At 44.4% G+C, this 27,988-nt stretch overlaps 1 protein-coding gene and 1 pseudogene across 6 annotated transcripts in view; one reads left to right on the plus strand and one right to left on the minus strand.

Annotated features, from left to right (window-relative positions):
• Positions 1-27,988, minus strand: part of DISC1 (DISC1 scaffold protein) — a 285,116-nt gene that overhangs the window by 147,389 nt on the left and 109,739 nt on the right. For 4 of the 6 annotated variants that reach the window (XM_033099896.1, XM_033099897.1, XM_033099898.1 and 1 more), the window contains exons 7-9: positions 25,443-25,497; positions 21,815-21,917; positions 8,285-8,473 (exon numbers count right to left, since the gene is read on the minus strand). In XM_033099896.1, the coding sequence (XP_032955787.1) occupies positions 8,285-8,473; positions 21,815-21,917; positions 25,443-25,497 (347 nt within the window). Of the gene's footprint in view, positions 1-7,703; positions 8,005-8,284; positions 8,474-21,814; positions 21,918-25,442; positions 25,498-27,988 lie in introns of those variants that run through there. The other 2 variants (XM_033099901.1, XM_033099899.1) reach the window with 2 other exon arrangements.
• LOC117018422 (COP9 signalosome complex subunit 5-like) lies at positions 17,351-19,714 on the plus strand (annotated as a pseudogene).

Below are 27,988 nucleotides of genomic sequence, written 5' to 3' on the forward strand. Positions count from 1 at the left end.
ATACAGAGCGTGTACTAAGAAATTTCAAGAATGTGTGAAACCTCTCTTTCAGGGCACTCAACATTGGCAAGAGGTGATTTTTAGTAGACTTTTGTTTCATGATCGTGCTAGGAGTCAAGTTCACAAAGAACATAAACCAATGTAAGGGGTAAAATTCCAGAAAAAAAGGATTCAAATCCTGGCCTCAACCCCGCGAGTCCGTGTGACTTAGGACAAGACGCAGATTCTCTCTAATCCTCGGCACTTTCATCTGTGAAACGGAGACGATGCTGGGATTGACCACACCGTGTCCAGAGGTTTCAAGGACCACATGCATGTCCAGCCTTAGCTCGGTGCCTGGCCCGGAGTGAGGACTTAAGAATAAAGAGGGAAGTAATCAACATCTGTCACGGCAGAGAAAGTGACAACATACAGGGGAAAGAACATGTTAAACCCATGACAGCTACAGCTAATCTGTGACACAGCAAGCGGTCCAATCAATACACACTGAATCTATGCAGTAAAGAGCAAAGGAAGGACAAACCTTAAAAGAACTCATTTTTAAACCTCTCAGCGTCCATATAAAAGATAATATGATTAAAAGCATTAAGTTCTACTAATTCCAGTTAAGTTCTAATAATCATAATCATAGCGATCTATTTACAAATCCTAACCCAATGCTGAAGTTGTTAGCTGAGAATGCTACCCCCCCACCCAGGGACACTTAAAAATGGGGGTGGGAGGAAGAGTTGCACAAAGCCCCTGACAGATGGGAAACATTCTGCCATGCATGGCCCACACGACAAGAAATCCCTCACCCACACCACGTCCCGTGGGCTCCCGTAGGAATCACACACAGAGTGCTTAGTGTGTGTGTGTGTGTGTGTGTGTACACATGCACCAATGTTCTCAAAAGCCAAGAGTCCAAATGAAACGTAGAAGGACTAGTTGCCGAGAATGAGCTATAAAGCAGAACATCTGAGACACTTCCGGGTCACAGGTGCCCACCCTGTCACACAGAATCAAGTTCCTGCTCCAATGCAATTTGCATGTCAAAAAAACTGCCCATTGCAACTCCGTCTGAAATCCAGGAAGTCTTCTTGGGATTTCCACCTCAGGATGTGTGACTGAGTATCATTAAGGGCGAACAGAAAGCAAACAGAGACCGATGGAGAAGGAAGACACACCAGCAAGGATTTCCAAAAAGTGGCAAGGATAAAAAGAGGAGAAAGAGGTCAAAAATAGTCGAGAACAAGAAAAAAATGAACAAAGTTGTATAGAATCATGGGGATTCACGACCGGAAGGGACTAGAGGAAATGGTGACAGTAGCCTCAGGGACTGTCTGATTCATTCTGGACCAGGAAGTCCTCGCAGGCTGCCTCACATATTGCAAGTGCTCAATAAAAGCCTTCTGAAATGACGGACGGGTGGACGAAAACGAAACTGAGAGATCTGCTTCCGCTGTGTCATCCAAGAGGCAACTGAGAGGCAGAGACACTTCCATGACTTGTAAAGACCATTTATTCATCAAACCTCACACTGGGAAGTCTGTATACCTGGCATGTTTGCAACATGAGCAAACAACAGAACTGAAGTTAAACAAAGGCCGCCTACATCCTAACAGAGGCCTTTTACGCTGCTGTGGAGACGCCTCCCAAAAGAACTGTCTGTCATCATTACTTAATAAAAGAGGACAGAAATTAATTGCAAATTTCAAGCTTAGAAACTCACAGGCAAAAGTCGCTAAAGAGAAATAACCATACTAATAGTGATGCAAGGTTACAGCTTGGAAGAACAAAAACCATGGAAAGAAATTAAACATGCAAATTTGTATTGAACTGGGATCCTGGTATAATAATTAATGATTGAACCAAAGATGAGTGATTAGAGATGCGAAAGCTCAGCCCATGGAAAATCCTGACAAAATTTTTTTTTTTAATTTTGAAAAAGTTGTTTTCCTCCAAAAGTTCATTATACACACACACACAAGGTCAGACAATTAAGTTCGTGAACTCATCCTAGAGCAAGTGCTACATACCTCATTGCTGAATATCACTACTGTCACCTTCCAAGTACTCCCCTTGGGAAGCTGTGCACCGATACCAGCACCTAGTCCACCCTTCAAAGAGATTTTGGAGCTCTTTTTCTGGACTGGCCATCAGAGCTGTCGTATTACCCTTGATGTCCCGAATGTCACCAAAATGTCTTCCTTCCAATATTTCCTTTATCTTCAGGTAAAGAAAGAAATCATTGGGGGCCAGATCAGGTGAGTAGGGAAGGTGTTCCAATACAGTTACTTGCTTACTGGCTAAAAACTCCCTCACAGACAGTGCCGTGTGAGCTGGTGCATTGTCATAATGCAAGAACCATGAATTGTTGGCTAAAAGTACTTTTTCATGGAGCCTTTTCAGCACTTCCAAATAGTAAACTTGGTGAACTGTTTGTCCAGTTGGTACAAATTCATAATTAATAATCCCTCTGATGTCAAAAAAGGATAGCAACATCGTCGCAACAAGTTTGCGAATTTAATTGTCAGACTGCGTATGTCACATATAATCCAAGTTCCTCCACACACAGACCCTGTAACACTCTTCTGGTTCCAAGACAAACAGCCTGGTCCTCGGTTATTTAGAGCCTTGTCACCATCTGGCCCAAAGAGAGCTAAGTCATCCAGTATGCAGGTCTCAGCCACAGCTCGGAGGAAGGAAGTAACATTGGTAAGCCTACAGAATGTGGCCTCCTCCACTCCTTGAGGCTCTACATCTCATCTTCGAATCATGTCAGGTCAGGGGCAGGTTCCATAGTTCAGCTTCATTTGCTCAAGCCCTTACCAACTCATTTCCACAGTTGATCCATTAACATATTGCTCCTTGAACTTGGGGAAACTCCTTTAAGAGTCAGAGTGACTCCTTTAAGAACCGGCTGAAAAACTGGATCTTTTGGTGGAAAAAATGTACAAACCCATGGGATCTGAAATTCATATACACTTTCCCAGTCTATTCATGAACCCTAATTCTTTTCCCAGAGACGGCTGGTAACAGCCATATGAAAAGCACGTTTGTATTTGTTATAAACATGTTCGTCGGGACTTTCCATTGGACTCTCAAAAAAATTGCCTTTAAGAACTTGACCCTGGGTGACCGCTTGGCTCAGTGGTTAGAGCGCAGTGCTCGTAATACCAAGGTCTCTGGTTTGAGTCCCACACGGGCCAGTAAGCTGCGCCCTCCACAATGAGATTGAAAAACAATGATTTGACATCCTGGAAAAAACATACCATTCTCTAATATTCCCCAATAAAAAACTTAAAAAAAAAGAACTTGACCCCACTCCACATCCTTGAAACCTTTGTGCTGTAAGTTTGCTTTCGAGGAAGGCGGATGATGCTTCAACTGTCTTTTTTGCTTTGGCTGCTAGGAAGCTCATTATCACATCATATTCTCAACCAAATAATTAACACTTGTCACTAGCACTTCCTTCTGTCTCAACTTTTAAATTTTACTTTTATTTGTTAATTTTGTTGTTTATATCTTTTTTGAAATATATTTTTCCAATTCTCCATTTTATCTCCCCACCAGAAAAAAAAAAACGACAGATTTTATTCTTCTAATTTTTCTCGAAAATTTCTTCTAAATATATCTGATAAATGTGGAGAGGGAATTATTACCTAGATATGCAGAACTTGTAAAGCACGGGATCTCTGAACTGAAACCCTTTGCTTAGTAAGTGTGAGGTAACTCTGAAAGAAGGTTCACCCATGGAATTCAGAGTTAAAGACACTGATTACTCACTAAAGGACATCATACTTCCTTTTATCCGCTAGTTCAAGCTCAAAAACTATGAGTAAGTCCAAAAATCCGAGCAGGGAGTGTCCCTGTGGACATGTGGCCTTTCCAATCTAAAGCGAAAGATAGGGACTAACTCTAAGCCATAATTTAAAACCTGACTCCGGTCCAACTTCATCAGCCCTGAACAGCCCCCATCTGACTTCCACTTTCTCCTCACTCACTGAAGACAAGTGAGTTTAAATTGGACACAGCCTGCTGGTCACTCCCAGAAAAAACAAACTTTTACCACTTGATATTCGCACTGAGAACCCCTTTGCATATTTGAAGGATCTTCTACATGGGTTCCCAATAGCTCCCTGGACCACAGACCCAGCAGGGTTTTTGAGCTACATCTGCAGTATTTTTCCACTCAGGCAGCTGGCAGAAAGGGGAAAATTCATTAACATACTAATGATGTCCTATTTAAAATTCTAGCCCTGATTATTCTGTGATTAAGTCTCTCCCCTTGACGTCTGCTTCCTTTATCTGAGTTACAGTGCGAAATCGACAGTATTAATAAAGTACAATACAGATTACCAAAAAAAATATGGAAAACGTTATGTAAACCTCAGGGCTGCCTGTTTTCTGAAAAGCAGATGTAACAAACTATAAAAGAGTTACTGACGTTTTTTCATCCCACCCTCCCTTAAAGAAACCATCGAAATCCACAATAATTAAAAGTTTATCATTAATCTCCCTAAGTGCTGAGAGGCTGAGAGATAGATTTAGCTCTTTATTCTATTTGACTGCACTTAAAATTGTTCAGGACCCAGCCAGGTTCTCCTGGAGTCTTAAGAACAGTGGAGGTGGGGAGGGGGAACGGCAAAGCAGCAGCTCCCCACCTCCTCATAAGAGAGCACGTGTCACTGTGACAGAAGTCATCAGAGCCTGTGACGATTTCTGTGTCCCTTTGCCTGAGAGGACGCTGGCATAGTTCAGTCCATTTTCATTACTTTGCTCTGTCTGCTGACACCCCAATCTGAACATCCGCCTCAGACAACTAGAGCATCTTCCCTGAAAGACTACCAAACTTATCACAGATCTCATTAGATTGGGAAATGAGTTCTTAAAAAGAAGATTCAAGATCTGGGTCTGTAATTGAAAATAAAGGAAGAAAGGACTCCTGTTTCATTTTAACATCCAGCCCCAGTCAACGACCGTGTTTCCCCGAAAATAAGACCTAGCCGGACCATCAACTCTAATGCGTCTTTTGGAGATAAAATTAATATAAGACCTGGTCTTTTATATTATATTATATTATATTATATTATATTATATTATATTATATTATATTATATTACATTACATTACATTACATTACATTATATTACATTAGGCCAGGTCTTATATTATAGTAAAATAAGACTGGCTCTTATATTAATTCTTTTCTCCAAAAGACTCATTAGAGCTGATGGTCCGGCTAGGTCTTATTTTTGGGGAAACACAGGAACAAATGCTTATGGTATATTTACTGTTTTTAAAGACATCTGCTGGATACTGCAGTGACACAAATGAAACAAGGATGCTGCTTTGACCTCAGTGGACTTACAGTGTAACCAGAGACACAAGGCGTCAGGGACTGGCAAAGCAATGTCATGTGTGATGAGTCATCCTGTCTACTTCCTGTCAGTGAGACTGCTTCCCTTGTATCGGAGTTAGAGCACAACCCTGACTGCAAAGCTTGCTTTCTGCTATGGACCAGAACCCGTGTGGACTTGGACAGACATGTAAGTGGGTCGGCCATCCTGGGCCAAACGACACATGCTGAGGGACGCAGACAGACCCGACAAAAGAGTCTGGGTCTTGACCATCCTGGAGTTGCTCGTCCAGCCCTGACTTGCCTTTATCTCCGAAAGACGCATTCTGCAACCTCTGCTAGAAATCCAACCTGTTTTTTAAGATCACTATATATTGCTCCTTTCTTAAATAGTCTTATTTTTAAATGTTTTATCTAAGATCAAAAAGAGTCAGCTCATGGTACACACATGCAAATGCATACTATTCTTTTGTATTCGCTCTACATTTAAACTTGAGCATGGAGCTCCCTCTGAATTTTTAACTCACAAACCCAACAAATGACAGCATATGGACTTTGACCTAGTTTTATTACTCCAGTAGAGAAAAGCTTGAACTTACTACGGAATTCATTATTTATGTATTTGTGTGTCTCCCACACTCTCACCAACCCAAGATTATTAATTTGGTTCACCCACAGCCAAGTCGTCTCAGATTGGTTAAAAATTAGCTCCAGGCTAAAGCATCGGGAAAGGGTAGCTGATGCAGCAAAATCCACGGGTGGAACACCAAGAGCGCGCTCCCAACATTAATGAGCCGTCTGCAGTGCAGCCCCATCCCCGGTGACAACCTCTCATTCCATTTGTTTATGTTTTATTCATCATTTTCAAAATACTTCGTGAAGGGACAATGACGAGGTTTAAAAACTACTGAACAGCTCTTTTCTTTAAAGGAGATAGTAATGGTTTTCAAGAGCTCAACTGCTCCAGTGAAAATGCTGCTTTACTAAATTTGTCCAAATTTGTTCACATGTTCTTTATGCTTAGAAATGGTAGAGTCCCCATTGGGGGCCAAAAATTGTGTGTTGATAAATGAGAAATTTCACAGTTTTTATTGTTTATACATTCTAGAAGTCTGCAGCAAAAATTCACTTAAAATATACAACGTGACTTGATAAACCACAGTGTTAGTTACATCATGGAGCAGTGTGCTGTCGTTCCTCAGTATTACAGTCATATGTCAAGGTTCAAATGTACAGTATCCAGTTCACATTCGGCAAAAACAAGGCTTTGGGAAAAAGTGAATAAAAAGGCGGCTCTGAGTTGCTGAGTCAACTTAGGGGTGTCCATTGCTAAGAAGACCCAAAAGCAAGTGAACACCCCATCTACAATTCAAATAACTCTCTACACCATTTAGTAATACTTTAAAACAGAATTTATTCATAGTGAAATGAGATGCCTAATTTCTGCTAGCTGATTGCATTTTTCTTTATTTGGTTTTAAGTAGTAACCTTCATTTACTTTAATTTGTGGAGTGTTTTCAAATAGTCCTCCTTCAATCGTAGCTACCTAATAAGCCCCCATTTTTTCTTATTTCTTTTTAAATAAGCATACTTTGTAAACACAGTCCTAGTAAACAACATTTATGTAGGGACCATGATATGTTACATATGACCTCTGCCCTTCAGCAACTTCTAGGTCCTAGGGGAAATGCAACAGCACACATGCACACACGTGTACACACACGTGCACACATGCACATATCTCGGGATCTTTATAAGTGACTTCATTCGACGTGTACCATTTAATCAGTCTATGATATGGATACTATTCTTCTCATTTTACTGGTAAAGAAACAGGTTCCAGCATCTTCGTATCTTAAATCTGAATTTGCTTCTTATGACTTCATTCTGCATATTAGAAACTGAATCATCATAAATTCTTTCCATTTTTTTTAAGAAGTAAGTTTTCACTTTACCAATTGGGACTGAACTGGCATCTTCAGAGAGCAAACCTCAAGGTGACCTCAGTTACTCTTCAAAACGGAAATGGGAAAAGAACATAAGAACTTTAACTACAAGATTGCCACGGGGATACGAAAGACAGTTTGGGGAATATAATCAATAATATTGTAAAGATTTTATAGAGTATCTAATGGACATTTGTCTCATTAGGGAGACCACCTCAGGGATGATGTAGATGCCTGATCACTGCACTGTACACCTGAAGCTGAAGCTGAATAACAATGAATGTCAACTAATATATATATGGTCACAAGAAATGGAGTACAGCATAAGGAATAGAGTCAGTGGAACTGTAACAGCTACATACAATGTCAGAGGGGTTGTAGATCGGGGGAGGGAGGTTATCACTTTGTGAGGGGCATAAACGTCTATTACATTGTTTTGTATACCTGAAACTATAATAAAAAATAAAATAAATTTTAAAAAAAAGAATACTTGAACTCCTCCTCCACGCAGCTACTCTGGCTGAGGAGCCCTGGTATCTTCTGTATCATTCCTCCTGGGGAGAGGAGCTCTCAGAAAAGTTCACGCAGAGAACAGCCACTTCCTGGTCTTTCTCAGTTTTCTCAGTCAGCCTGCTTTCATCACCGGAGCCAAGGAACGAAAGGAAGAGAATTGTCACAGAAAAAATTCTCAAGGCCTGTGCCAAGGGAGAGATTGCTCTCAATGATCACAGGCCATTAATTAGCAAGTCCAGGGAGAGGAGGAGGAAGAAGAGAGAGAAAAAGAAAAGATGTCACATGTGATCGCAAAACAAAAGCTGACAAGTAATTCTACCCCATTTGCCAAGGCTCCTGCCAAAAAGCTCCTGCAGGAAAAGGGCTGTGTGCTCCAGGTCGCCTTCACAGTGAGTTCACACAGGCACAGAACGTCCTGCCCAGTCACACTACACACTACACAAGTACCGTAAATATTTCCAGAGGCCACGTCGTGCCTTCTTACCGTAGGCCGCTTTCCCATGGTCCAGTTCCCTTCTCAGCCTGTTGTAATCTTCGTTAACACTTCTCAGCTTTTTGACATTCCTGGAACTCAGCGCCACCAGCTTGTTCAGGAGTCCCTCCAGCCCTTCCCGCTCGGATGTTAAAGATCTGATCTCCTCTGTGAGCTCCTTGGCCGTACAGAAATGGTTTCCTGCAGCACATTGTGGGAGAGAGGAGGGGCAAGAAGCTTTGGCGACAGCGAACATGCAAGGACAGTGTGGGCCAAGTGGACTAAATTCTGCGGCTATATCCACTGTGTTCACAGTCGTCTGCAGAGGGAGCTGGAAACACAGTGACTGTCCTTAAGCTGGAATAAACACCACTCTCTTTATCACCTTACTCCTGGGTCTGTTTTGGCCAAGGGTACCATTGGCCAATTCACGTCTTTGTGAAACCTGATGACACAAAAATGTCCCAGTGAAACCCTGGGAAGCCACATGGTACCAGCGCATTCAAATATCTAGATGTCACAGACGTGAAATATTGTTGCAGGGTGAAAAGGAGCTGGGCCTGGGAGTCAGACTAGACCTAAATTCAAATCCTAGTCCCCCCCCATTCCTCAAAGAGCATAACCTTGAGCAAAGAAAATTGTCATACATAATTTCAGGGACAACCTCTTAGAAAATATGATGGCGCTAAGACCTGTCACAAGTGCTGCAAGAATAAACATGAATGTCTCTAAGCACAGAGCAAAATGTATATCACACAACATTTAGCAAAGTCGCAGGATACAAAATCAACACACAAAAATCAAGTGTAGGGCCGGCCCAGTGGCTCAGGCGGTTAGAGCTCCATGCTCCTAACTCCAAAGGCTGCCGGTTCGATTCCCACATGGGCCAGTGGGCTCTCAACCACAAGGGTGCCGGTTCTGCTCCTCGAGTCCCGCAAGGGATGGTGGGTCCCGCCCCCTACAACTAAGATTGAACACAGCACCTTGAGCTGAGCTGCCTCCTGGATGGCTCAGTTGGTTGGAGCGCGGGCTCTTAACCACAAGGTTGCCAGTTAGATTCCTCGAGTCCTGCAAAGGATGGTGGGCATCGCCCCCTGCAACTAAAGATTGAACATGGATGGCACCTTGAACTGAGCTGCCATTGAGCTCCCAGATGGCTCAGTTGGTTGGAGCGTGTCCTCTCAACCACAAGGTTGCTGGTTCGACTCCTCGAGTCCCACAAGGGATGATGGGCTGTGTCCCCTGCAACTAGCCATGGTAACTGGACCTGGAGCTGAGCTGCACCCTCCACAACTAAGACTGAAAGGACAACAACTTGAAGCTGAACGGCACCCTCCACAACTAAGATTGAAAGGACAACAACTTGACTTGGAAAAAAGTCCTGGAAATACACACTCTTCCCCAATAAAGTCCTGTTCCCCTTCCCCAATAAAATCTTTTCTTAAAAAAAAAAAAAAAAGCAAATTTACTGAGTTGTGCAACCATCACAACAATGTAATTAAAAAAAAATCAAGTGTATTCTAATATCAGCTGCAAACAAGGGGAAGAGGAATTCTTTTTAAGTAAGATATTTTAAAACTCAAAACATTTCGGGATAAATTGAAAGAAGCACATGCAAGACACAGAAAACCATTTTTAAAACTTCAGAGATAAATTAAAGAAGATTGAAATAATTACAAAGATATACTACATATTCAAACATTGGGAAACCACACGTGGTTATGATTTCCATTTTCTCAAATTGATCTATTGATTTGATCCAATTCCAATCAAAATCTCATGCAGGTCATTTGTAGAAATTGACAAGCTTATTCTAAAATGTAAAAGAAAATGCACAGGGCTATATAAACCAGAACAATCCTTGAAAAGTCGAACAAAGCTAGAGGACACGCACTATTTGATTTCAAACTAACACTGAAGCTACAGTAAGTCACGACAGGATGGCACACAGACAGACAGACAGCTCGATGGAATGGAACAGACAGACCAGAAGTAGATCACACTCACACAGCCAACTGATTTTCAACAAAGGGCCAAAGCAAGTCAGTGAGGAAAAGAGTATTTTCAACAAATGCTACTGGAACAATGAGCTACTTGAATGCGGAAAACACTAACCTTAATCCACACCTCAAACCATACCCCAGATTCCATTAGAGATGGATCACAGACCTAAATATAGAAGCAAAAACCATAAAGATTCTAGAAGAAAATGTAGGAGAATATTTTTCTGACTTGGGAAAGGCAAAAGCTTTAGCTAGGACACAGAAAACACTAATTAAAAAAGAAAAAATAGATAACTGGATTTCATCAAAATTAAAAACCTCTACTCATCAAAAAATACCATTCAGAAAATGAATAGACAAGCCACAGACTGGGAGAAAATATCCACCATACATAGATCTGACAATATACGTGAATCCTACAACTCAGTAATTAAAACGCCAATTGACCCTACAGGAAAACGGGCAACTGATGTAACAGGCACTTTACCAAGTAAGTTACGCAACTGGCCAATAAGCATGTGACAAAGTGTTGGTGATCAGCAGGCACCAGGAAAATGCAAATTAAAGCCATAGAGAGTCCACTACAAAACCACTCAAATGGCTTGAATTCACCAGACTGAAACTCTCCAGTTATACAGACGAGGAGGGCCCAGAACGCTCAGACACAGTGGGGCATGTAAAATGGTGCAACCGATTGAGAAAAATTCTGCCAGTTCTCACCAAGTTAAACCTACACCTATCCTTTGATCCAACAATTCTACTTCCAGGCATTTACCCAAGAGAAATGAAAACATGTAACGAAAAAATGCACTCACGTGTTCACAGTGGTTATGCCAGGACAGCCAAAAACTGGAAATAACCTAAACGTCCCTTAAAAGGAGAATGCACGAACAGCGGGATCGCTACACAATGCACGGCTACTCAGCAAGAACAAGGCATAAATTCCAGACACGCAGCGACAGGGAAGTATCTCAACAACAACAACAAAAAGACACGAAGCATACAGCCACGTGATTCCACTGATATTAAGTTCTCAAACAGGCAAAATGAATCCATGGGAAAAGATGCCAGAACAGAGCTGTCTGGGGAAAGAGGATGATGACGGGGATGGAGCACAGGGTGACATTTGTGGGGTGATGAAAAATCCTGACAAGGCTGCTGATAACACAGGTGCCAAAATTCATAGAACAGGACACGTAAGACCTGTGCATTCTATTGAATGTAAATCAAACCTCAATGAAAAAGGAAAAACACAGTAGGGAGACTTTAAATATGAAAATTATACCATAAATTAGTAAATATATCACATTAATGGCTGCTCCACAAATAATAGCCTTATTAAGGAGCTCCACTGTGTTTCCTAGGAGTTTATTATAACCATAATCACAAAATAGCTACAAACTTTCTCTCCTTTAAACACATCACAACCCTGGGCAGGAGGAAATGCCTTATGTTATCTATTCTAAGATGACCTTTTTTTAACATGTCACCATCCCTGAAATGGGATGTGTCTTACAATCAGTGTAGAGGCGGTAACAGGTGTTTATTATGTGATTGTTATTCTCTGAGACCTGGCTGACCATCTGCAAACCCCTGGTGTACAAACCACTCCAGGGCCATTAGAGTCCTGGGTGTTGCTTGAAAACCGTTGATATGGATTTGTAAGATCAGGAAGGCACCAGCATTTAAAACTTGAAGAACAGTGTTAGGGGCTTGGCAGATAATAATACAGAAAACAGTAGTTCATTTGTGGAGAAGAAAAAAATAATTTGAATCACCAATAGCTTCACTTTATAGAGGACGATAACCTGTGAAAAAACATGAGCCTCGACTACTGGGAGTCGAAATGTGCTTCAGAACTCACATTCTGAATAGGAAGACATTTTAGGAAAACTTTAACCCATTCATTTTCCTTTTTAAAAAGTGGTATGGGATTTTTTTCAAAAGCCTAAATACATCTAAAAGAGCCATTTCAATAAGCATAAAATAATTCTAAGCCACAGAACGCATCGTATCATTGTTTGATTGCCAGCAATTTTTCTTTTTTAGTAGTATATAAAATAATGTGGTGCATTTTATGTTCACTGACATACATGTTATCTCTGCAGTGGAGAAAACAGAAACGTAGAGAATTGGATGTATTGCTGAAGGTTACATAGTAATAAAATGCAGGGCAAGTTTCCAACTCAAACATAACTCCAGAACCCTCCTCTTAGTATTAAACTGTGCTGTTTACTTCTCTGTTATTACTTAAGAGGCAGATTTCAACCTGATATAAATATTGAAAATGTTACAAAGGTTTTCCCACTTTTAAGGCATTCCGGACACCTAGCACACATCCTTTCTGTCACAGATAGCCATAGTTTCTATTCCGTGAATAGATAAACATCTTTTGAGACTCTATCGTGTTTCCTCAAAAATAAGACCTAAGTGGAAAATAAGCCCTACCATGATTTTTCAGGAGGACATCCCCTGAACATAAGCCCTAATGTGTCTTTTGGAGCAAAAATTGATATAAGACCCGGTCTTATTTTCAGGGAAACATGGTACTTATTGTCCATCACTATAGTGGAAAAACACAGACAAGAACAAGACACAGCCCCGCTCTCCGGGAGATCCATCAAATAAAGGTGAGAAGATGTGTCATAAGAAATAGGCAAACAACCTAAGAGAGCTTAGAGGAGAGATTCTTCCAGAGGGGGAGACAGAGGCGGGTTCCATGAGGACAGGTTTACAGCAGAGAAATGGGAAAGCTGGTTAGAGAGCCAAGGGCTGTGTCTTCAGCGGGTGGTAGGAAGCACGTAACTGACAATGAAGTTGGATCCAAATGGCAGAGGGCCCCAAATGCCAAGCTGGCGGGTTTGGACCCATTTAGGAAAAGCAAAGTCCTGACAAGCACAGCAGCCTGGACTTCCACAAGCTTTGAGCTGAAAATAGAAACACAACTGAACCATTTCCTGGATCTGTGATTTCTATCCTGAACAGTGAGCAAGTTAAGGCTGCCTTGGGTGGAGCCCCTATGGAGTGACACTGTCTATGGAGTGACGCGCTCGCTCGCTCGGGGAGCTGTGGGGGGCCAGCCCCAGAGGTGTGCCTGCTTCTGGGCAGAGCACCCATGAGTACCCGGTCCTGCCTTCAAATGTCCCTCCTCAGCCCGCACTTAGGAAGCCCCAGCCTTTCTGTTGGACCCTATTTTCAAGCAAAAGATTTAATAGGGAGTAGGATGGACACCCACTGTGCCCCGAGAGACACCAGGCAAAACCCAGCATAGGGTGCAACCTCCTCCTGAGAACACTTCGGAGAGGAAAGGCCTCTAAAAACAAATCGTAAAAGACCACACCGACAGAGCGAGCGCCTGTACAGAGGTTTGCTGGAAACACATCCTTAGACCATCGCGAGAGCTAGAGACCAGGGCCTTAATAAAACATGACAGAGATCATGAATTAAATCCTGGGTGCCCTCCTGGATCCTAAGGAATATGGCTTGGGAAAACGCATGGTGATAGACGTGCAAGTGTTACAGAGGCAGAGTGAGTGTGAATTCCCAAAGAAATGCTTAATATCAAAACACAAGTCATGAGAAAATGCTCCCCTGCCCTCGGTGAGTATTTCATAAGCATCTTGGCCTCCGATCCCAGCCCGTGAGGTAAATCTTGCTGACTGCTTAAACCGGTCCAGAGCTCTGTGATGAAAACTCAGAGAAGTGTAAACACTGATCCCTGAACGGAGTCCCCTCTGTGACCCGGTGACCCCCATCTCCGTAACTCTAACGAGCCTCTCCTAAGGCCACAGGAGGGGTTTGTGGAGGTGACTGTCCCGCCTTCACCACCATGCTGCACAGATGCCCGCTGGCTCCTCTGCGAGGGACGTGTGCACTTGGGCGTCCACACAGTTTTTTTTTAAGTACCTGTGAAAACATCTTATTCTACAGTAACAATTAAAAACCCCTAGGTGTATGCCGAAGCTGATCTTACCCACTCTGTTCTAACTTTATCCTCCACATCTCAGGATTTAAATATTTACCCTCTCCTTCGTAGTATCTGAGGGTCATTTATTGAGGCTATTATTCGAGAGTCTATGACTTGCCTCATTTAGTGCGCCCAACAATCCAGGAAGAGGGTCTCATAATGACTGTCCCTGGTTTCTAGTTGAGGAGACTGAGACCCAGAAAGTGACCTTCCTGAGGTCCCAAGGTCCCAAAGTTTTGGAGTTCTGAAATCCCATGAGTTTACTAAACTTGAACTTGGCTCTTCCAATGTCGTTAGGTGCATATTCCACACAATGTACCTCAATAAGTGACTTGGCCAAGTGGCCACAGATCATCCATAAACAGAGGAAGCACAAAGGGGGTTCGGGATGAATGCTGCACTCAGATGGGCTGTTTCACCTGGTCAGTCCCCCAGTGTTACTACGCCTTTCATCTGGGGGGATGCCACGTATGTACACACGGTACTTACCTGGACTCATAGCCAGCCCGTTTGTAATGATCCTCCTAAAATTATCCACCTTTACCTACCCAAATTTGAGCTGCATTTCTTTATTATGAATAAATAAAGCCAGTGCTGAAAATCATCAAACACCAAAAATAGTAAGAGTCCTGCACTTTTTTCTGGCAGGACACCAGATCTTTTGAGGGGCTCCTAGATCAAGTCCATGTGGTTAAGGCAAGAAGGAACCTTGGGCCATTAGTGCCTCCCCTCTGGGCTACCTGCTGGGACCTTGGGGAGCTGAACAAAGGGAACAAAGACCAGCCCCTGCCCAACCTCACCCCACCCCCACCTTTTCATGGAACCTTCTTCAGATGGAATTTGTCATTTTCTATTCAGTTTTGTTTCCTTCTCCCAGTTATTATGATTTCCTGTGATAGCAAAAAGCACTTTCTATGAGCAGAAAGAGCCCCATGGCTGGTTTTGCACATAAACATTTTAGAGGGCCACTTGTTTCATAGAGAAGATAAGGGGAAAATAATGCTGGAAAACAGAATTTACATAAAACATTGACTGCTTGAGACAATGTGGTGCCTGGTCAGAGACGACATAAACAAACGGACAACAGCCAGGTCATATATAGAAACAGAACCCTGATCCACTGCAGCTACCTGTCCAGGAAGCCAGCCGGCTGTAAGGCAGACTTGTAGGAAATCAGACTGCTGTCTCCAGTGACAATCCAGGGAGCTAAACATCACTTCTGTAACAATCATCCCAAAATGACTAGGACTTGATTAATAACTGACAGCTTCCTTAATTTCTGTTCCTGCTTCCAACTTAGGACCAACCAGAGAAAGCCAAACACACACCCCTAACCAATCACATGGGAGGCACTAGTCAGCTGCCTCCAGCTTCCCCAGGCCAACAGCCCCAATCGGAGCACACCAAGAACCTTCCACGTTCCACCATGAAGCTTCCCCACTCCTCTGCGTGTCTCTGAGTCTCTGCCAAAACACAAGTGATGGAGCCTGCCTCCCTTGCTACCGGGGGCTCTGAAGAATAACAGCCTTTGCTTTTCTCATTTGGTGGGTCTTCCTTTATGTCCACACTGGATATATAACATCTTTGAAAAATCTTTACTAGGTCTGTCATCTCCTCCAGCTACTGACCTAAATCACAGTCTTTTGTAGAGAGAGTAAAACATTTTGTGCTTATCTAAAAAATCTAGTTTATTTCTAGAATGTTCTTATTTCCCCAAAAATCATAAGCTAAAAATTATTTCAGATTCCCATTTAGACAGATATGTCTGCAACAAATATATTTTAAGTGTAGATAAATTTTATTCTCTATAAAGAAAAAGTCAAATCGGATAGAACCATCTTTTTTAAAAAAATTCTCTTGGAGTGCCAGACTCCTCTTGATATGCTATTTAAGAATATATGATTCTCTGAACTGTTTGTTTCCTGGGAACTGGTAACAGGGGGGCAGGTGGGAAAGAAAATATACCAGAAACTGAGGGGCCCAAAGGAGGTGAGGAAATGACAGATTCTGGGGATCAGCAATCAACAAATGAGGGTCCCTTTTTTAAAAAAGAAAAATCAGTTATTCTTATTCACTGAAAGCACAAAATGTTTCACTCGCTCTACAAAGCTCTGGTTTAGGTCAGTGGCTGGAGGAGAGTGCCAGGCATTAGGCAAAGACCGAGAAAAGCGTAGCATGGCGACTCAACAGATGGACCAGATCAATAACAGTGGATGAGTCAAGCGGGGTAAGGCTGGAGCCAGAAATGCCAGCACCATGTCTGCACCAGAGGCCAGGAGTCCTTGATCCTAGGAAAGGGGAGATGGTCAGAGCATGGCAGGCCCCGCGCCAGATGAAAACTGGGATACTAGTCGGGGTACGGAGTACAGACACAGGTGGAGCATGGGTGCAGGATGTGGGGGCCCATCCAGCACTAGGGGGCCCGTCCAGGACCGTGTCTCAGAAACAGTGCAGAACCAGAATCCAAGACAGAAGGCCAACGACACACAGGAAGAAAGCTTATTGCTGAGTCATGCCCGTGGGTTACCACCACGTAAACACCTGCTGTTTCTGGAAAGGAAAGGTCATGGGAACTGGAGGAGGGCTAAGGAAGCCCCAGCTGTGAGAAGGAGGACATGGCATATGGACCCTGGAAGCTGACTGAGCTCAAGACACGAGCACTGGTCGCCAAAGGTCAGTCAATGGTTGGGCGGGACCCAGCACAGTTCTAGAGGAAGAGACAGGCCCATACTTCTGATGCTGACATCTCAGCCACAGGCTGGTCAGTCACACATACCACACACGCTCTGGAGGTGCCAAGGTCATCCCCTCACTTTGCCCCCAGAGCTCCAATAGCTTAGTGAGGGGCCAAAGCAATCAAGCCCAGGGGCAGCGGGTGAGCTTTCAAAGAGGGCAGCAGAGGATAAGGAGCCGTGTCCGGGCTGGTTCCCTTTTATGGAGCACTTTTTGAGATCTTTGCTCTGTGGAAAGACGGCTCGCAACTTTGACCCAGAAAAACCTTGGTGAGGCCCACGGGAAAGGAGCCTGAAGCGGACAGTTAGACCAGACCTGCTCCAAGCCTCAGCGAGAGTCTTCTCCTTGGTTCATATTACCAGGCGGGATCCAACCATGGCAGTGACGAGACCTCCAGGGCTCAGGTGAGTAAGTGGCCTGGGAAGGGGACCTAGCAGGGCTCCACCCTCGTGAGCTCAGCACCGAAAACCAAACCAAGGAATCCCCACCACCATCAAGTGGCCCAGCCTACACAGGCATTGGAGGCCAATGCCACCTGGTAATAAGGGAGGTCGATGCCATCACAGCCCTTTTGTAACAGGTACACTAGCCAAAACCTGCAACAGTAAGTGACAGCTGGCCAAGGAGTCACCTCCTGGCCAAATCTCCTCTCACTCATTTTGGAAAATGAGTCCAAACAAGGCACCATGGCTTCTGTCTTCTTCCCAGACCTTTCAGCCCCATCGAACCTTCGGAGGACTGCCGCCCCGCCCGACATCTTCATAGCAACCATGAGATCCGGACCACCCCCTAAGCTGCTTCTGGACTCCAAACCCTCAGAAACTGTGTGATGTAACAAATGTCTCTTATTTCAAGGTAGATTATCACACATTAGTAGAGACACAGGCCACTTTCTGGGTCTAGACCTTAAGAAATAAGCAACTCCCACTTCAGTCTGTTGGGATACTCTTAGAACCTAGCAGCCAAGCTGTAAGGAAGCCAGTTGGCAACCATGAGGCCCACACAGACAGGAACCAACAGGCCGACCAACCTGCCAGTCACAGGAGCACATGACCTTGGCGGTGGACCGCCAGCCCCGGAGCTGCCCTAGCTGTCTCTGCCAAGACCCACCCAAATCACAGATTCAAGGGCAAAATAAACCACCAGTGACGTTTTAAGTCACTGAGCTTTGAGGCGGTTTCCTACACAACAGTCAATAATGGGAACAGGTTTGGGAATCAAGGTGGAGTGCTGCTGACCAAACCCCTACCACCCGAGGCACTGACCCGGGGACAGGAAAAGCCCAGCAGGCCTCAGTGAGGCTGAATGGGAAGCAAGAAAAGTCCTGTGAGATCTGGAGGAAACGGGCCCTCGTGTTGCAGTGGCTGAAAGTCTGGTCACGTCGTCCCCTGAGGTGACACAGGAAAGAGTTCTTAAGGAAGTTAATCAGATAGCCAAGGAGATTCTAGGGGCATATACAAGTAAGTGCCCACTGGTTTCTTGTCATCGCCTGTGACAAAATGCAAGAAAAGAGAGGGGAGTTAAAGAATACACTGTTAAATATAAAGAAGCTAGGACTTGCTGAGTTTGAAAATGAAACGATTTCTTATTCCCAGTCTCTGCAGATAGCAAATGAGTCTCATATTGCGCAAAGGCCTGTCACTGAGTGTCGTGGCTGCCACAAGAGGCTAGTAGGGTCTGCCTCTGGGGGGTGGGGAGGGTCCGAAGCCCACACCCAGAGACCTAGCAAGGTAAAGTCACGTCATGGTTCTAGAGGTGACAACTTCAACTCGTCGGCGATGATGGTATCCGGAGTGGTAGGACCCAGGAAACCTGGGAACTGGCCAACGACATGCATGAAGCCCGGAATATCGATGAAGTCTGTAAATACAACAACCACAACTGCAGCGGCAAAGCGCTGGGCTGAGGGTCACATGACTATGAGTCCTGCCAAGTCTCGGCATCGGCTCTGCTGAAGATGGTGATGCAGGGCAGGGCAGGAGGCAGCCGGGCGACGGGCTCAGCGCTGGCAGGGAGGGTGGTGAAGCCATGACCACTATGGACGGTTTTGCTTTGCCTGGTGCAGGCACTGAAACCAGAGGAAATGCTCAGGCTGCTGCGTGTGAGTCCATGGCCACAGATAGAGACAGTGCCAAACAGGCTGGCCACCTTGCAAATGCAACTGGCCGGTGCCATAGCCACCCTGGCTGTGGCTGCTGGCTTTCTGCGACTGCTGTTAGTACTCAGAGGCTCAACCTGCAGTCAGTCCCAGAACCATTCGCGGCAATGGCAGTTGACCCAACAAGAACAATGTCTGCAGGGAAAGGGAAGCTTGGAGCCTTTAGGACATACCCAAACCTCCGCAGGCACCGGACTATCTCACTTAATAAAAGAGAAGACTCAGTGTACACTGCAAGTGATATTATGCCTCAGAAGTTTCATATTTCAAATCCTCTTTGGATTGCAAATCGCTTGAGCTTTTGTGGAATAAATACTGGGTGAGTACTCTGAGTTCCTCTAGCTTGCTTACTAATGCAGACTATACCACTGGTCAGGTCTTTGTTTGTCTGAAAAATTAGAAGAGTCAGAAGCCCAGCTGGGACGGGGGAGTTTCGCATTGGGTTTAGAAACAAATGACAAAAAGGAAGACAAACTTGCCAAAGCTATGCAAGACAGTGTAAAACTACCATAAAAGCTATCCATGGATTGATGTCTCAGGTTATTAAGGAGAAACTCTTTACTCAAATTAATATCTCCTAAACAATCCAGTAAGTAGTGCTTTTGCCTGAAAAATCATGTCTTACTCCATCATTGAATAGTGCTAATACTGGATGAAAGCCAGTATGAGAAAAATACTCAAGTAACATTTTAAAACCAGTTACCAAAAACCTGATTAGATGTCTGAGGTACTCCAAACTGTCCTGAACATTAACATCCTGCAATAAAATTCTTTAAAATGAAAAGGAAAAGGGAAAGGAAAGTCCTTAGTCCTTATATCAAACGCAGGATTGGCGATCTGAGACAGTAAACTGTGGAAACCGTCACATAGACCAAACACCCCTAAGAATCCTAAGGACGTCCCTTCAGATCATCTCCATTCACTGCTGCTTCTGAGAATCTCGGGCATTGCCCTCAGCATTCTCACAGATAGCCCGAGATGGAGAAAGCCTTCTCTCCGACAGGTTTGTCCCTGGGGCTTTTGCCTAATGGAGTGAGGCTTTGCCATTGTGAAGGGACTCCAACAGGCCTATCAGGATCCTAAAGGAAGCACCTTTTCCCACTTCAGGCCTTCCACGCTGTGGAGATAGCTCAAAAGAAAACAGAAATCACATTATGTACGGAAGTTGCAAAAGAATGCTGAGCACCCTGCCAGCAGGCCAACCCATAGGGACAGCCATTGACTGGAAGGCCCGTTCACCAAGGGCCTAGAGAGTAACCAGGTAATGGAAAGGTCAAGAGGTACGACCCCACCCCGTTCATTCGGGTCATTCCTCACCGATCAGGACTCACCGATTTTCTCAGCTGATCGAAGAACTGAACAGAAAATCCAGGCCCCGTATGCAATACACCATCTTAAGTATTTTCACTGGGATTCTAACAGGGGATTATTCACATCTGAGAGAGGCCTCTCTCTGCTGCCTGAATGATGTATCTCCTCCCTTGGGCTTAATAGAAACACTTCCACCTGTATTCCCAGGAGAGCTATATGGATTCAGAAAGGCAGAAACCCTAACTCAGAAGCAAGCTTGTGTTCAGTCTTCTTTTTTTCCTCTTAGCAGATGGGGCCATAATTCCAAGGAAATGGCACGTGAGGCTGTTGAGAGGCAAGGCCCACATTCACATTTCGATGGCCTCCTGGTTGTAAATAATCCGCGTGACTGTGCCAGGAACCAAACTGCTCGTTAGCTGCCAACATTACTTGTTTAATGATCTGAAGAGCAGAAGCTGCCAATTATTGTATTCCTTCTTAAAATGCCATTTAAAACCCATGCATGTGATTATTATACTTTTTTGTTATATTTTTATGATTCTTCTGAAGCTGGTGAGCTGTGGGTTCATTCAACCTACAAAACTCAGAGAATATTTGCAGGATGTTATTACGTAACTGGATTAAAACTCCATGTGTCACACCGGGGCTCTGGCCACTGATCGGCTAGCACTCGAATGAACTTAACCGAAGGGCATTCGATCTCCCACCTGTTCCCTGGGATCACAGCCTCTCACTCACCTACTTAATACAGCTGCTGTGAAAATAAGATAACCATAATGTTCAAAAGCACTATTCAATGATGGAGTAAGATACTATTTTCAAAGACTCGTGTTTTCAACCCACTAACTAATGGAAAAACACATCCCCTAATCACTACCGGATTAAGGAGGGGTTAGGGCCCACTGAGAACCTCCCCAAATCAATAATATCTGACTTCATTTTTAGTCTGAGTGCATCACGGTGTCTCACTCATCATTCTTTCCCCCACAGGAAGAGCACGTCCAATAAACCTCACTGAGCACTACAAATATACAAAGCCATAGACACATCGGCCTGAATTCTATGGCACACACAGCACATCTAGTCTTAAAGAATCAGGAAGTGCAAGTCCAAAATATGGTTCCTACCAAACAACTTATGTTCTATTATGTGAATATATGTATTTTTAAGAGTCTCACCCATCCCTTTATAAGGAGACCATGTTGCCCATTTATTCCACAGTTTTCAGTGAAACTCCCCAGAAACACTCTGCGGTGTCTGAGTGTGACATAAGTAACAGAGAGAACATTCATCAAGGACAAAACATGGGTGTGGTGGTGGCTGTCATTATCCCATCCACCTGCTTCAGTGTCCCCTCTATTTCCAGTTACCTGATATGGCAGCCATTTTGGCTTCAAGCAATGGCGGTAGTTGGGTTTCAATTTCGTTAACTTTCTTCCTCAGAGTACTGCAGAGTCTCTTGGTCACACACACCTAGAGCGAGAGAAGTAGCCATGAATCGTCATTTATCCAGGTGCCAATCAGCAGCCAGGTCAGAGATTCTGGGTTTACAAGTAATTAGGAGTGGTGATGAAGGGTAAGTGGAGGGGAGTTCTGAAAAAGCAAACAAGGAAGGGAGGACAAAACAAAGCAGGCATTACCAAATTCCTGCTTAATGCTATATGAGCATTAGAGTCATATACTTTCATGATACCCGAATTCAAAACTGACCTGAGCTTACACAACAGCACACCCACCGACTAACATAATATCATGACTCTGCCTGCTCCCTCCAGGCCCTTTGCACTTACTCCCTCCTTCGGAAATACTCTTAGGCCTCTCACACCCTCCAGGGCTCTGCTGAGATGTCCCCTGGGAAGAAAGACCTGGCTGATTACCTACACAAAACAGTGCTCCCCTCCCTGCTTCATGTTTTCCATAGCGTCCTCTCTAACCGACACACTATTAGTTTTTATGCCTTTGTTTTTCTATTGTCTCTCTCCGCGGGGATACAAGCTCTATGTGAGCAGAGACTTTGCTCTGTGTCTGGCACATAGTAGGCAATAAATACAGAGGCACTGCCTTGAGCTCAAGGGCAGAGTGCAGGCTAAACAGAATCCTATTAGATACAGGTGTCTCATGAAACCTGTTAGCAAGCCAGATGTGAAAAATACAGAAGCAGATCTTAGTGAGATTTACAGGTTTTGTCATTTATTTTTCCAAGATACTCCAAACGCTTCCTACATTTTTCTTTGCTTTTCCAAAAATAGCAAATATCTTACATCTTGGTTTTCTTTTCCAAATGTCTTAGACTATCTTTTATTTTATTTGAAACAAAAACATCACAAGTTTTTTTGTTTTGTTTAAAGCAAAACCTCATATTCAATGGATATCAATACTCAGATTAACAAGGCCTTAGAAAACATTCTGGTTCAACAAAAGCATACAGCACAGCTGAATAATAGCAAATACTTGTGTGGAGACATTTGGGTGTTACCGAGAAGCACCCCTTTCTTCTTGCTTAAAAATCTAATATTCCATTCAAAAACTAAAATTAACCCATTTGAGTTCACGGAACCCAGAGAAAATATAAAATTTATTTCCCCAGAAGAATCTAGATCTTGCTAAATACCATCAACTTGAAATGTTCTGCTTATCTCAGACTGAAACTGAGGTTGTTTCTACCATCAAAGCAGACCGCACCTCCTGCCTAAAACATCACACCACTTCTCCCATGGTCTTAAACGCAGTCTTTTCCATTAAGCGGCTGTAATTTCCCAAATCTCTTTATAAGTAAAAACTCACTCTCTGGTTGAAGGCAACAGTGTGGCGGCTTCGACACCAACGCCTCCACCAGCAGTTCTGAGCACCCACATGTCCACAGTGAGACCCTCTCAATAATCCTGGGATGTGTCAGGATGTCAGAACTGGGCATTAAAAGGACGATGCTCTGGCCACCTTCCCCCAGAGCGAAGTCTCTGGCGGGCTCCAGGCCCGATGACTGGCACATCCCTCCCAGTCATCTAAGAATGTCACCAAAGTCCGAGGACATTTCTGTTCCCTCTGTAACACCAGCCATAAATCTTATGTCTCGTCCAATGTATGTCCAGTATTTCTGATTTTAGTTAACAGTATCTGTTAATCATAATTGGGTCAGTTTCTCCTTTGTTGAGCAAATCTGTCCTTCAAGCTGTCACTATTAATAAGAAACAACCGTTCTAAATCTTTTTAAATCGCAATGTACATTCTTTCAGGCACTGATAGATAAAATCTAATATCTACCAATCTCCAGAAATCCCATTTATTTCCAACTATTTCTTCTATCTCGTTTATCCCTCAATTACCTTTGGCTTGGGTAACCTATAAGAGTTGAAGAAATGCAATGAGTTGGAGGAAAGGTCTAGCTCTCCTTAAGGGGGAATCAAAAAATGTCAGCTCTGTACATCTAATACACTAATGAAAGAAAACTGTACCAAACTGTGATATTTACTTCAAGGGCACCAGTCAGTCAAGTCCAGAGAGGAGAGAAAGTTGATTTGTGTGACTAGACAGTTTTGTTTTAATTCTCTGTAGACTAATCTATGCCCCCCCCACACACACACATACTAGCCCGCGTACAACTCAACCAGACGTACACATACATGACCCAGAAAATCTGCATCTCCTTTTCATTTCCAAATAAAATTAGACCCTAAGGAACTCATTATCAATGGAGCTTTTACATTTACATTTTTAAATCTTAGACATGAATTCTTTAATCTTATGAAAAACCAAGGTAATTATAAGTTTTTTATAACTACCTGAGAGAAGATATTCAAACAAAGCAAAGCACTTTTGGCACTTGGGCAAATCCAGTGGCTTTCACGGTAGTTGGAGACTGTCCACAAATCCCAATAGCGTGTACATATGTGTATACGTGTGTGTGCAATATGTCACATGAAACACACACTTACAAACACCATCTGTGTTATGTCACATGCACACCTGCAGCTCACTCCTGGGATCCAAGCCCATTTATGTCACCCACAGGATGCTCTCATACTCAGCGAACCCAAACCCAAGAGTCTTTCCACCTTTGAATTCTACACAGAAATTAGGATGTGCCTGAGAAATGGCACATGTTTATAGCTGAAAATAGGGGAAAAGGAACACTTCTACCCACGACCCATCCAAGATGCCCTGGCCGCTTCTCCCCTCATCCCCTCCCTGGGGGCTCCTGCGGGAGGTCACAGGGCCGTGAATATTAATGTTACGCAGAAATTCAGGTGTGTTCCGAACACTTCCCTTCTGGCTTCACATAAACTGAGTCCGTCTCACTTGTCCCTGACGTTGGGCAGGAGAAAGGTCTCAGCCCTGTGCCCCGCAGGAGCCTAAGAATAAAGCCCTTTAGCAGAGTTCTGTCTGGGGACTCAGGTAGTGCCATCCACCCTCCTTTGGGGGAACGTTCCTGGAAGAAGGCAGCGCAGGCTGCCTGCGGGCCCGGCCCGGCCAGCCCAATACCACACTGTGGACAAGATGCAGCCCCGACGGGCAGTGCTCCTGGGTGGGGCTTAACTGCTCCGGACACCGCTGTGTGCGATGTGACCTTTAAGAACTTCATTTAATGTTCTTTTCAAAAATGAATGAGACGCAAAAACTGGGAAACGGCCAGAGGAACTGTGGAGCATGGGAAATGAAGGACTTTTCCTCCCGGGAGGGCTGTTCCTCACAAACACGTGGAAATGGACCCGCGCAGCAAAGCCCTGCTCAGCAAACGCATTTGCACGCAGCAGTCGCCCTCCACCCCCAGCCCTGACGCTTCTTCTGAAGCAAAGGCCAGACCGGTCCATTCCTGGGGGACCCCAGTCAGGACCCGAACCACGCTGCCACCTTGCCTGGCTCGTGGCTCAGCACTTGGCCTGTGGGGCGGCTTCTCAAAGGCTGCATTTCTCCCAGAGCCCAGATGTTTTTTAGACATGAAATGAACTCAAGAGAAACCTTCAGAGATTCCTTTAGAAAATGGCATGTGAAGGCACTTACCTTCGCGGTGATTTCTTTAAGTGACAAATGGAGGGGCTTCATCCTTTCCTGGAGGCTAGAAGAATCAGAGAGAGGACGTTGGTCTTCTTGCATCACAGTTGATCCCCCCACACACAAGAACACTGGGGAACACTGGCCCTCCATCAGCCCAATCGCTGAAGAAAGGTGGAGCCAGATTCGCTTCATGTGACTGGACTTTCATATGTCACCGGGAAGCAGGATTTCCCTCCCTAATGATATGCCCTGGAATCAAAATCTGTTATCATTTCTTTAATGACCCAGATGTGCTCCTGGAGACAAAGGGTGATTATTTACATTCCTCTAACTCTTCCTGTAACTATTCCAAAAAGGACAGTCCACACAAGAAGGTGTTTCGCAGGCAGGTAATCCAACCCTATCTGCTTGGGTACACCATTCAATTCAACAGATACGGACCGAGCACGTCTGCGTTTGGCAGCCAGGTGGAGCTTACAGGAAATCCATGTATGTAAAATTTATCGAAACGAGAATTCCGTTACTCCATAGGCTTTTCCCGGCTTCTTTCTTCTCCTGAGCACTTTTCACCTTGACATACTCATTTATGCAGTAATTTCTCTCTCCCCCCACTGGAATACAAGCTCCACAATTGCAGCAACTGTCTGTTGTGTTCACTCCTGTATCCTCGGTGCCTAAAACAATTCCTGGAGCTTAGCTGTGGGCACTCAGTCATTATTGCAGAATGAATGAATGGATGAAACTAAGACTCAGATCTTATTCTCAACGCTGTTGTCTCATGGAGAAGAAGTACACGCGGACAATCAGGTGTTAATATCCAGTCAGATGAAAGCATTACTCTGAGGGAAACAGAAACCCAGTGCTGGGATCAGAGTGCTGCATAAGGACTATCTTAGGCAGAAAACCGTCTCCAGGTTAGCCGTGGGGAATAACTTAGCCATTTAGAAACTAAGGGGTTGGTGGGAAGCTACTGGGACAGGCGGAAAGTGAACTGGGTCTCAAAGAAAAAAAGGAGGAAGACGGAACTGTCAGGGAGGAGATGAACCCAACTGAACCAAACAGTTCACAGAGGAGACCTTGAGAGACAAAGCTAAAAGGGGAACGAGTATTTCTAACGGGGAAGGGGAAAAGGTCTACCTGCAGCGGTAATGTTTGTTTATTTGGGAAAACAAATGGGGAAATGCTAATATCTCTTTAATCTCGGGGGCAGGTAAATGAGTATCTGTTATATGTTTTGCAGTATTTGGAACATTTACAATTAAAATATTTTTAAAGGAATATCAAGGACAAGCTATAGTCAGTATTGGAGGCCAGGTTAAGAAGTGCTGAGCTTTTTCCACAGGCAATGGTAAAGCATTCATTTTTGAGCAGGAAAGCAACATGAAAGTAACGGGGTTTTTCTGGAGAATGAATTTGGCAGGCCTGAGAGATGACTGGCAGGAGGAAACACTGAAGTGAGAAGCCAGCAGGCAGCCTCCGCCAATCCTGCCTGGGAGGCCCAAGGGCATGCGGAGAGTGAAGGCAGTCTGAAAGGAAAAGAAGGAGTGGGACCTCAGTCTGCTAATGCTGAAAAGCAGTGAGAGCATCTGAGCTTTTCATTTAGCCACTCGTTCACAAACTCCTTAATTCTTCAAGTATCTACTGGGCACCTCAGAAGTTAGGAATGTGGAGCATCAAAACATGGTTCTTGCCCTCAACAGCTGTTAGACAGGAGCCGCTTCAAACAGTTACAGATGATAGAAGAGAAGTGGTCACTGGTGAAAGGGTGAGCAGCCAAAAGAGAAGGTCAGGTTTCCTGGGGTAAGTGTGGGAGGGGTCAGCACGTGGCAGGGGCTGCAAAGTATCAGAGCAAAGCTGCCAGTTTGCCAGCAGCCGTCATCACCTCCACCAACCCGTGATTTCTGAGTACAAGTGAGCTTGATTCAATTGCAAATGCCCTTGAACCTGTGTGGGTACATTCCAACCAAAGGCATCCTCACTTTAGATCTACCTCCAACGGAGGAGCTGAGGTCAGCCAGATGGGGGACAGGAGAGCTGATGAACAGCAGGGCGCTTGGCAGCAGATTTTTCAGGAGTCACCATGTGACAAAAATCACTGTGCTCAACGGGAACAGTGGGAAGCAGCATGTGGAATCCCACCTGGAGAATTCTAGACAGTGGCTGGATGGAGATGGGATCTTCTGAAGGGAGGTAAGTCCAAGTGGCTGCTAACAGGGAGTGCGGAGCAGCCACGCCGCGTAAGATGTTGGGGAGAGGAGGGCAGAGGGGCCAAGAGGGGTCTGTCCCTCCTGGCTCCGCCTCTGACTCGCTCAGCAGCACCAGCTTTGAGCTGCCACCCTCTGCTCTCCAGACGTGCAACTGTCCTTGGGCAGAATGCACTGCCCTCGCCAGGCTCATCGGTCCACCCAACCAACCACTTTTCAATAAATGGTTCACCACAAAGTTGACCCTATATAAGCATTTTATAGCGTCTCATAAACAGGTGCTCCCAGCCACACACAAAGACAAGTTCAAACATTAACAATTCAGGCAGATGGGGAGTGGGTCCCCTT

The sequence above is a fragment of the Rhinolophus ferrumequinum genome, chromosome 27, assembly GCF_004115265.2.
Source record: "Rhinolophus ferrumequinum isolate MPI-CBG mRhiFer1 chromosome 27, mRhiFer1_v1.p, whole genome shotgun sequence".
NCBI lineage: Eukaryota > Metazoa > Chordata > Mammalia > Chiroptera > Rhinolophidae > Rhinolophus > Rhinolophus ferrumequinum.